This window comes from Teleopsis dalmanni, chromosome 1, assembly GCF_002237135.1.
Source record: "Teleopsis dalmanni isolate 2A chromosome 1, ASM223713v2, whole genome shotgun sequence".
NCBI classification, from domain to species: Eukaryota; Metazoa; Arthropoda; class Insecta; order Diptera; family Diopsidae; genus Teleopsis; species Teleopsis dalmanni.
In genome coordinates, this window is record NC_051846.1 from 226,166,907 (window position 1) to 226,177,965 (window position 11,059).

The 11,059-nt window shown below is 32.6% G+C and overlaps 3 protein-coding genes across 3 annotated transcripts in view; 1 reads left to right on the forward strand and 2 right to left on the reverse strand.

Annotated features, from left to right (window-relative positions):
• The window catches only part of LOC119667552, a 4,602-nt gene extending 2,180 nt beyond the window's left edge, over positions 1 to 2,422 (reverse strand). Inside the window, exons 1-4 of the mRNA XM_038076856.1 lie at positions 2,195 to 2,422; positions 1,187 to 2,128; positions 486 to 1,114; positions 32 to 424 (exon numbers count right to left, since the gene is read on the reverse strand). Coding sequence (XP_037932784.1) covers positions 32 to 424; positions 486 to 1,114; positions 1,187 to 2,128; positions 2,195 to 2,422 — 2,192 coding nt within the window. The remainder of the gene's footprint in view (positions 1 to 31; positions 425 to 485; positions 1,115 to 1,186; positions 2,129 to 2,194) is intronic.
• A 206-nt stretch (positions 2,423 to 2,628) lies between these two features.
• Positions 2,629 to 4,790, forward strand: LOC119672450 (dynactin subunit 4-like). The gene is made up of 7 exons (XM_038083503.1): positions 2,629 to 2,847; positions 2,905 to 3,044; positions 3,105 to 3,235; positions 3,291 to 3,445; positions 3,507 to 3,669; positions 3,731 to 4,304; positions 4,367 to 4,790. The coding sequence occupies exons 1-7, from the start codon at positions 2,719 to 2,721 to the stop codon at positions 4,578 to 4,580; spliced, it is 1,506 nt and encodes a 501-aa protein (XP_037939431.1). The 5' UTR covers positions 2,629 to 2,718; the 3' UTR covers positions 4,581 to 4,790.
• Positions 4,791 to 6,209: 1,419 nt separating this feature from the next.
• LOC119672453 (IWS1-like protein) lies at positions 6,210 to 9,086 on the reverse strand. Its single transcript, XM_038083507.1, has 6 exons — positions 8,828 to 9,086; positions 7,637 to 8,743; positions 7,414 to 7,579; positions 6,988 to 7,351; positions 6,527 to 6,931; positions 6,210 to 6,460 (listed from the first exon to the last, which is right to left on the reverse strand). Exons 1-6 carry the CDS (start codon positions 8,844 to 8,846, stop codon positions 6,338 to 6,340), a joined length of 2,184 nt encoding a protein of 727 aa, XP_037939435.1. The 5' UTR covers positions 8,847 to 9,086; the 3' UTR covers positions 6,210 to 6,337.
• Positions 9,087 to 11,059: the final 1,973 nt, after the last annotated feature.

Sequence of the window (11,059 nt, forward strand, 5' to 3'; positions counted from 1 at the left end):
TCTTGTTGGTGTAGTTGGTTGGTATGAATACCGCGGTTTATCTAAATACCGAGGTGAAGTATTTAAAGCAGTAGTAGTTGTAGACATTGGCGTACTCGTGTGTGATGGTTTACCAGGTTTATTCAGAAATTGTATGGAACTGTTTAAGTTGTGTTTACTATTAGCCATGGTACCAGGTGGTGAAGGCTTTAGCATTGGTGCAACTTTTTTCACTGGTATGGTTGCTTTAAGTGGAACATTTGATTTCATTATCGAACCACTTGAAATGCCTGGTTTAGGCTTCTTTTTCAAATCTGGCTTATAGGCAAACATATTACATTGTGGCATAGGATTAATCATAACTTTTGGTTGCGTTTCATGATGCGTTTCTAATCTTTGTGGTGTTCGTAAATTATTTGTAATTTTTGTTATTGTATCAGATACGCTAACCAAAAAAAAAAAAATTAATAAACATTTTAAAGCGCAAATTATTTTTTTAAACTTACCAACTCTTACGCCTGTCATTTACTGTATTTAAGGGCGTATGCGGTGTTCCACTTGAGTAAGAATTTCGTCGTGCTCTCATACGTGTCGGTGTTTTAAAACCTACACTGTCTGGAGTTGTAGGTGAAAGTTGATTGTTTATCACTGGCACTGCTGTCTGCATGGGAATCTGTAAAACTTTTATTTTATCATGTAATGACAATGACTGTGAACGCCGACGAGTTTTTACGGCTCCAGGCGACAATTCCTGCATGTTAGTTTGTGGCGTATTCATAACGACTATAAATGTTGGATTTATAGCAGCAGCTCCAACATTACCATTACTAGCGTTGCCGGAATCATCACTTAAAGCTAACTGATTCCCCAGGACCTTTCCTAATTGTTCAAGTAAATCACTGATATCTGATTGTGCTGGTGATGAATGTGTGGACGGATATAATGGATCAACTTCTGGAAGAAATAAATCTCTTTTTTCATCAGAAGTTTCTCCATCAAATGTACCTGATGAATTTATCATAATGTCAGGTATGGGCTGTGGAGGCCGTACGTGTTCTTGCATCACTTTTCCTGATGGCATATATATGTTATTGTCAGTGTTTGTAGAATCGTCATTTTTAATTGAATTCAAGGACTGTAAAAAGTTAAAACGAATTTATATTTAAGCTTTAAGGGTTTCAACTTTCAAATAAAAAATAAATAATACCTGTTCGACTTCCATATCGAAAGTGCCCTGCCTCTTTAAAGGTGGAGCTGAAAAACCAATACTTGTATCCTTCTCTTCTTTAGCAGGTTTCAAATCATTTTTGTCTGAAGTCCACGTACCCCTCAGCGTTTCTAGCAACATATTAACTTCCGATTTTTTTTGTTCATCAACATCATTACTGTTGCTAATTACTTTTTTAAGATCTTGTATCAACTTTGTGATATCCTGTTCTTTGTCAGCATCATCACCATGTGTTGCTTTAAGTTTTTTTCGTATTGTTTCTATATCACCGTGTACACTTGTGTCTGGTGAAATTTGTGGTTTTATTAAACGTGCACTCTCTATTATGGGCAAGTCTGAGACTTTTGCAGGAGAAGGTAATTGACTTAGCATAGGAATCTGAAGCATTTCCAAATCTGCTTCGAAATCTTTCTCTGAATCAATAAGATTCGGTGGCTCTTCAAACATCAGATCATCAACGAATTTTAATGGTGATTCAGTAAATATCATTTCACATGATTTCGCTGCTTTGTTTAAAGCAGCTGTAAAATGACTATCGCTATTTTTATTTTCCAACTGATCTGAATTTTCCTTATGACTAACTGGTGTAGTAGATGTGGAATTGGTTAAACTATACTTAAGCAAACGCTTTCTTTGATCCAAGTATTTTTTGTTTTTTCTTGCGTTTTTATTGCTTTCTGCGCTGCTAGCTGTATCGGAACTGTTTTCTACATTTTGATTTGGCGTTGACGATGCTATTTGTGTACAAGTAGAATCAGGACTATTTATTTCATCGCTAAAATGAAGAAAATTTCTACATTTGTTGGCCTTTTTACCCATATCGTCAGCGTCAGCATCATCATCGTCCAACAAATTATCATCACTAAGCGAAAGCAGTTTACCCATTTTGACTTCGGCATTTGTTAAAATAGAATTACGTGCCTGTTACAATAGATTGTCAGTTAATTTTTATAGATTTTCATCACTTTTATTACTATATTATATTACCTTCATACACGCTTCCTTTTCAACAATCTCAAAGGGATCATCAAGTCTGCGGGCTAGTTTTTGTGCATGATCAAATGGATTGTTATCGAAACTCTCGCGTCGCTCCAAACACTGAGATGATAGTAAACATACCGGTTCAAATGCAATATTGTTAGCCGGTGTGGATTCATTTTCTAAATTTTGCACGTCACTTAAATCTATAAGGTTCTCGATTTTAGATTTATCCATTTTAATCTATTCACATAACCTGCTTGGTAGCAAAGTACAAATCCTTGAAACGATGCCGCGCTTTTAAAAAAGAAACTGTTTTACCTGTCAAAAATACTGGTTTACTTCATTGTTTTTTTTGTTTTTATTGTAGTCAACCAGGTGAGCATTACAGGGTTGTTATGCCAGAATGAGACAGTACGTTGCGCCCAGCTGCTATATGTCAAATATAATTTTTGACAACAAAAAAAGATATTTGGCTGGTCGATTGTGATATCATTTCTTAAACAAAGTAAATTTCTGCACTAGTGCTGAAAATGGCTAATTTTATGCAAGAAAGTGTTGTGAACTATGTATGTTCCTGTGGCATTTTAAATCCAATTTATAAATTATTCTTCTGTCGTCACTGTTTGAAGCTGAGGTGTGGTTTTTGTGTTTGCCACGAAGTGAGTAATCGTTGGTAAATGTTCCTATATAAGGATTTGAACTATGTGTAATTATAGGTAGATTCTCATTTCTGTTCTAATTGTTTGGAAAATATACCTTCTTCGGAGGCTAGACACAAAAAAAATTGCTGTACAAATTGTTTTGATTGTCCCAGCTGCCAGCATACTTTGTCGGCACGCGCTACAACAGTAGTGAAGTAGTTTAAAAATTTTTTTTATTAAAAACAAATTTTTTATTTTATTGTATTTTTGTATAGAAAACTGGATGATGCCTCTAAAGAAGGAGAAAGTGACCCAACAAAAGTGGTTACTAAAAAAATGTACTATTTATCTTGTTTAGCTTGTCGCTGGACATCACGCGATGCTGGTATACCAGATCAATCAGTTGGTACGGAAACTTTGTTCATTTATTAATGTAAAATATAACATTTAGTTGTTTTTAGCAACTGGTGCTTGGCCTGATAGTGAATGTTCATACAGAACCAGATTTAATTCTTTGTTAGAATATTATCAAGCTGTTGTGTTACAAGACAAACAGGAGAAGCAAGAATATATGCGTCGAAAAACACCAAAAGCGCATAAGTTTCCAAGTTTGACGGTTACTATTAATTATATTTTATACTACAAAAAACATATTAATGGGTTTTTACCTTTTGTAGGATCGTACAGGTTTAACTGTATCAATGATACGCCGGCAAATTGGTTGGTCTGACAAAACCACTCAGAAAGCAAAACCAGTTAATATTGCGCCATCAGTCGCTTCAGAAGATGTGGGAGAGTTGCCGGCCAGTATTTTTACTCAAAAACTTAATCTTAAAAATAGTAAGCCATACAATTATAAAACATGCAACTTTAAATTAAAATATTATGTATTGTTATATAGTTACCACAATCGAACAACGGCACTTTCAACCAGCTGATCAACCAATTTCTGTTAATAAGCTCTATCCTCAACGACGTTGTCTTTGGATTAAGCGCTCTTTGCGCTGTCGCCAATGTGAGCATAATGTCATTAAACCCGAATATCATCCTACTTCCATCAAATATCGTATACAATTATTTGCTAATTACCATGTGCCTGATGTGCTATTAGTGCGTTGCGAACAGCCACTACTACAAGGCAAATCAAATTCTGTAATACTTAAGTTAACAAATCCAACTATGCATGATATGAAAATAGCTATAATGGATTTACCTACTGTAGAAGAAGAAATGAAATTAATTGAAGCACTTAAAAATGCTTGCAACGTTAAGGATACTTCACTGATAAATACAAGTGACCCCAATAAATCAATAACCACATTATCTCGACAAACCTCTTTGAATGAGGAACCTCGTATGGTGCGATTCCAGTCCAATTCTAAATTGGAAATGTTGGATTCTTCATTTGTTATAAACTTACGTGATGATTCAAAAGAATTTGATGAAGTCATCCCAGGGCAAAAGGAAGAACCAAAGTAAGTTAAAATAACAATTAACTTAGAGACAATAATATTATTTACATATATCGATATTTCAGATTTATTACTTGGCGCAAGGCAAACAAAGTATCCATACGCTTAAATTTCACCCCTGATGAAACACTTAAACAAGGCGATGATGTCATCTTAGGTTTTAGTATGGAATACACTTATGTCAACACTGTTACCAATACTGCTGAGAAAAAAGAGCCAACTTCTCATGCTCTTAACTCCAGAGTGTACATAAAAGTTGGAGAAATAGCAGCTCAGTAATGAGTAACTAGTAAAGCATATTTGATATGATCTTTTAATGGAGTAAACAAATGAAGAAGATTATGTTTATTTTGCTCTAAAAGAATTTGAAGTATTAACAAATTTATTAATTTTAATAATACAAAATTAAAATTGCTATTTAATAGTTTAAATCATATACTCATTAATCTTTGAATGAAGTGCTTATACACATGCTTGCAGTTTATATTATTACAACTAAATTATCAAAATATATACATATATTCAAACAATGTAATACTTTTTTATTATAAAAAATAATATGGTGTTAAGGTTTTGCGAAATTATAAAATAAATCCATTGAATTTTTTATATTTAATTTTATTTGTAACTTTACAATAATTATTATATTTCTTACTGAAGGATTTCTTCGATGGCTTTGAAAATCCGTTTATTTCTGACCTACCTAACTTGTATGTAGGTATTGGGCATGATTACAACTTGAAGCCACTTGTTATCTATAATCACCGACCGCTCATCATTTATATTGGAGTTAAGCTTAGAACTAACATTCATTTCGTTTGTCTCTACTCTACCATAAATTCGATGTATTATTCCGCTGCCTAAATTGATGCAGAAAGAAACATGATTGAATAAAATTTCATTAAGTACAATAGGATAGAATGTCATTTATTGATGTGTGAGATTATTTCCTGCACCCAATTGTGCGATTTATCAGTGTTGCCTGTGTTATTACAACAAAGTTCTGCACTTTACCGGTTATAACAAATGGCAGTTCAAAATGTAATCAAATATTTACTAAATCAGTGGTGCTAAATGTTGATGTCACGGAAAAACAATATTCCATTAGTGATTTAAGACCCAACAGTACTTACCTACCAATTTAGAGATAAATTAATTAGAATACGGAAGTGGAAATATAGATAATTATAGCAGAAATTGATATCAGATGTAAAAAGCTACATAGCATACAATATATATACAGCAAGCTCCGTTCCTTCTGAATCCTTCTGAATCAATATTGTTGTGAAACAATTTTTCAAAGCCTGGAAACTTATGTCACCTTTTGCGATATTGATAAGTGTTAAGAAGTTTTTGGATATTCTAAATTTTCATTAAGATATTGCAATTTGATTAAATTCCTAAAATGAATTTTAGTTCAATTATTTTTTCAACAGTAATTCACAGACGAAATATTTCACTAATGAATTTATCTTAAGTAGTGTAAAACCCCGTCATTAAGTTCTTAAATTTTCTCAGGGTCTTCTGATAGCAGTGAAAGTGACATTTCACGAAAGAACGTAATGTTTTTTGAAGAATCGTTACAAAATATGATATAGATGAACACTTCTCTAACTAAATTTATACATCAAATAAAAGAAAGAAGTTCTAATAGTAATCAGCACTAAGTCTTTAGACACATATATTTAGATATATATTTTAGTAATTTACATTGAGTGCAATAAATTTATAAGCTTTCATGAAGATAAATATATGTATATAATAATATAGGAATACTTACTGCGACGTCTAGGGCAAAATACATCTAAAACATATTGTAGAGTATAAAGACCCTTTCAGAAATAACATTATAAACATCATTCATTCCTAAGTAAATGGTGTGAGTACTTATAAATATAGGCCTGTATATGTATTTACTAGAGGTGGACACTTGTATTGCTTTATTTAAAAGTAACCACACACACATTTATTTAGCTACAATAGTTAAACATTAATCTTAAAATAAATAATTCTAAATTAAAAAAAAATTTGAGCATTTATAATGCCATTTTTCGGCCTTCAATAGAAATTTCAACAGCTCGTTTTGATTGCTTTAAACGTTTAGCATCAAGGAATTTTTTCATGTGCTTTTCAAATCGATTAGGCTTTCGCTTGTTATTCTGTGAAAAACAACAAAAAAAAATTTAAAAAAAATGAATTAAAGATGATGTAGTAATCGGACTTACTGTAGAAATTTCTCCTTCGACAGTTGACTTTGGTCGTACAACATAGTCTTTATTCGATGGCAATGGAACACGAGCTCGTCCAATCCAACCAGGATCACCAGGTCGTAATACTTTTTCGTCAGAAGCAAAAGCTGAACTTAGTCCTTTCTTTTTTGTGGAAGTTGAGGGTTGAGGTTCAGGAGACTTGCGACGGTTTGGCATTTGTGCTAAATCACGTTCTTGGCGTTCCTCTTTAGACATAGCCTTAAAATCACAACTTAAATTGAAAATCGGGCGCGCCCATTCTGATATTAAACGACCAGCACGATCTCGATTCTGCTTTGTTTCCTTTGGATGTTTGTAAAGGTACATTACAGCTTTGCCAATGCCCGATTGTTTCAAATAGCTCTTGTCAATGGTAGGAAACTATAAGAATAAATTAAAATTGAATTTTCAATTTATAATAGGATTCAGCGACTTACGTCTGAGAGTAATTTTAAAATACTTTCTCGTATCTGCAAACATGGTAAACTTTTATTTGGTAATGGTGCTAACCAATCCGTCAGCACGTTGAGTACATTATGCTCTAAAAATGCCAACTGTAGATCCTTCTTAATCAGTTGAGACATAACTTGTTTTAACATAGCAATTTTTTTTGTTGCAGGTCTTCCATCTAAATTTAATTGACGATCTTCATCCGAAGCGGATTTCATATTCATAATCAGTTGATCAATCAAATCATCATTATCATTTATAAGATCTATATCGCGTTTGCGACGACGTACTTTTTTCTCTTCCTTTTTACGTAGTAACATTGCATCGAAGTCGGAAACAAAATTGTCGTTTCTAAAAATTTATCGCAATTATATTTATAACAATATGTATATATTAGTAAAAAATATACTTACTCTCTGTCATTAGATATAGGGATGTTTTCATCATCGGAACTTTCATCACCAATGCGTTTTTCTTTTGGTTTGTCATTTTCACTTGCTTTGTTTTCAGTTTGTTCCTCATCTTCTTCATCAGTATCAGTTATTTTGGGACGTTTATTGAAACTGGACTGTCCTTCATCTAATTGAGAAACAAAGTCATAAGAATTTCTTAAATTAGTTTAAAAGAATTGTTTACCTTCAGAGTCACTCAATACATTTCGTTTTTTGCCTTTATTGGAAGCAACCGAAGCTGATCTAGATCTTGATTTTGAACGAGAACGATTGCGATTAGGTGATACACTACGAGCACCAGAAAGTGAACGAGAGCGGGAACGCGATCCACTTTTTCTTTGTTTTGATTTAGAACGACTACGTGAACCACTGCGAGAACGTCTGGATATGGAACGTGAGCGACGTTTTGAGCCACTACGACTACGAGAATGACTACGTGATCGTCTTGAACCAGACCTAGAACGACTGCGACTAGCACTATGAGATCTCCTTGAGCCACTTCTTGATCGACTTCGGCTACCACTTTTAGAACGCCGTGAACCTGAACGGGATCTGCTTCGTGAATGGCTACGACTACCACTACGACTTCTACTACCACTACCACTACGTGAACGTCTAGAGCCAGAATGACTACGTGTACTACTTCGAGAACGTCTAGAACCAGACCGACTGCGCGAACCACTATGTGAACGTCTTGAACCTGATCTTGAGCGACTTCGTGAACTAGAATGTCTAGAACCTGAGCGTGAACGACTTCTACTTCTAGAGTGGCTACGACTTTTACGTACAACAGATTTGGAGCGACTTCTGCTCTTACTACGATGCACTGAACCCGATGGCGAACGACTGCGAGAATTTTTGCTTCTCGACCGACTTCTACTTTTGCTATGATGTATTGAGCCTGATGCAGAACGACTGCGAGAATTTCTACTTCTGGAGCGGCTATGTGATGATCTATTTTTTGAACGACTGCGGCTACGACGTATAACCGATGGACTTGGGCTTCGTATAGTCTTCTCTATTACAGGCGAATTACTACGACTTTTAGTTATATTCTGTTGAATTTCCTCAGTTTCAACAGAAGTATTTACTGCTGAAGTGTGCTCACTACTACGAGACCTCGATCTTGAGCGTGAGATGCTTGAACGTGTTTCTTTTGAGGTGTCAAGGTCTTTTTCAACACTATGTGAACGACTGAGGTTACCATTTTTCTCTTTCAACTCGTCTCCATTTTCTCCTTGATCAGATATTTCCTTAACAACTTCTGGTGCAATAAATGGCTGAGTTAGTACTGAAATTTGCAAAAGTTTTTAATATTAGAAAAATATTTCATATATATAACCTCACTAAATGCAAATTGAGACTTTTAACTTACTATTGCTTTGCGACTCCATTTTTATACAATATTTTTGCCGGCTATACCGGATGCTTTCGCTTTTTTTTATTTATTACTTTTACTGCAATTTATTAAACCTATTGTACGTCAATTAGCAAATTTTTAAAGCGATGCGAAATCTTTCTAACTCACGGCTTTACTTTTTATATATTATGCACTGCCTACACTTACAAACACAGTTTGACAGACTTTAAAGTGCGTGATGTAAATCAATTCATCAAACAAAAATCAAACAGACTTGAATATGGCAAACAATAAATACTTTCTTAGAGACTAAAAAGTAACATAAAAATATTAATATATTAATCATATAGCAAAATAACTACAGTGTACATTCGAAAAGGTTTTCAAGTTACACAAAGTTGTAACTTTGAATCGCTCCAAAGTGGGGCAAAAAACAAATCTCTTCCTAAAGTCTTTAATTTGTACACAGAACTGCAAAAAAATGTTCACCAAAGTCATAAGCAAGCAATCTATTGTATTGTTAACGAATATTCTAGTCATATGTTAAAGTTGTATGTAATTATGGAAAGGAAATATTTTAAAAATACACAAAAATATTGTAAAATATAAATATTTTAAATATGTATAGAAATTTTTAAGAAATTATGATTAAAAAGTATATTTAATTATTCAACTTATTAGTTGCAAATAAGTTTATAATTTTTAATGTTTTCAACTGTAATTAGTTTTATTGTAAAAGAAAACTTTAAAATTTCGTACATTGTTAACATTGCTTTTAATTTGATATTTATTTTAATTTGTGATTTTTCAATAAGTATTTATATTAATATAAAGTTTGCGTTCAGTTTTGTACACAAATGAAAGGTTTGTAATTGTAAAAACATAATAGGTCTATTCCAAGAGCTACTCGTAGTAAAACTCAAGTACAACACAAGTAAAGTACAAACTGAGAGCGTAACACAAATAAAGTGACAAATTACGCTTTTTACACAAATTTTCATGAAATAGCTTTGTGTAAAATTTGGTGAGAACACCAGTGCCGCACAAAAAAAAATACAAAAATTAAAATTCAAATCAAAACAGCTGATTCACACATCACACAAATTTTACTTGAAATAAAATGTACGAATAAAGTCTGTGTAGCATTTTCAGGGATATCGACAGGGATGTTACGCTCTCTTAGATGCTCTCATTTACTCGAAAATTTGCTAGTGTAACGCACTTGTGTATATACAGTGTTACTCAAAATTGATACGAATTGCTCGTGAAATAGACCTATAATATATGATCTTTTACAACAGTGGTGCCATATCAGCTATAGACTTTGGTAAAGAACTTGTTTTTTTTTGTTACACTTCGGTGTGGGCACTAAATATTAAGCAAAAAAGAAAAATTAAATTTATATAAAAATTCAATGAGAAAGATTTTAATAAAACATCTTAAAATAATGAAAATGAATTTCAGTACACTACAAATCATTCCTCTTTATATATTCTAGTTTTTAAATTTTCGCAGTCCAAAGAAAAGTTGGTGGTCTCTTTCATATGTACTAGACTACGGTTTAAAATCGGTCAGGGCACAATGTCGCTGTGTTGTTGCCACTGTACAACCAGGTGTTATGCAAAAAGTGCTTTAGTTAGAATTTTAATCATATGTTCAGTAATTTTTGGTTTAAGCAATTTAGAAATTTAGTAATTATAAAATATGTCTGGGTTACAATATTTACTCATTAATAATTTTATTATGATTAGTTAATTACCAGAAGAAAAAAAATTAATATTCATCCGTAGGGTTTTTAAGTTTATTCATTTGAATATGAATAAATGGAATATAAAAATATCTTCAGATTTCATAAAATACATATAAAACAGTAATAAGTCATTATAACTAAATTTGGAATGATTTCGTTGCATCTAATTTGGTTTTATTGCTACAACGTGTAATGACATAGTTTTGAATACTATTTTTAAATCACTTTCAGTGGGTTTGACAGATTTCTCATTACTGTCAAAATAGTCAAAAAATCAATTATTAAAAATAGAAAATAGAGAAATACATTTTTTTTCTGTTGTAAACATTGTCATGTTCGTGCTCGCATAACAAAGCCGCTGTACAAACATTTTATTTAAGAAACGGTAAAAATTATATATTAAAATATTTCTCTTTCTAATACTTACGGTTATTTGATTCAACTTAACTAAAATAATGTGTTTTTAATTTGCTTCAATATATATATATCAATAATAA

Coding starts and splice junctions, on each gene's coding strand:
- LOC119672450 (XM_038083503.1), top strand. CDS start 2,719: ATGGCTAATTTTATGCAAGAAAGTGTTGTGAACTATGTATGTTCCTGT. Junction 2,848..2,904: donor GTTTTTGTGTTTGCCACGAA/GTGAGTAATCGT, acceptor GTGTAATTATAG/GTAGATTCTCATTTCTGTTC. Junction 3,236..3,290: donor TATACCAGATCAATCAGTTG/GTACGGAAACTT, acceptor AGTTGTTTTTAG/CAACTGGTGCTTGGCCTGAT.
- LOC119672453 (XM_038083507.1), bottom strand. Junction 7,352..7,413: donor CCTATATCTAATGACAGAGA/GTAAGTATATTT, acceptor ATAAATTTTTAG/AAACGACAATTTTGTTTCCG. Junction 6,461..6,526: donor TCGAAGGAGAAATTTCTACA/GTAAGTCCGATT, acceptor TGTTTTTCACAG/AATAACAAGCGAAAGCCTAA.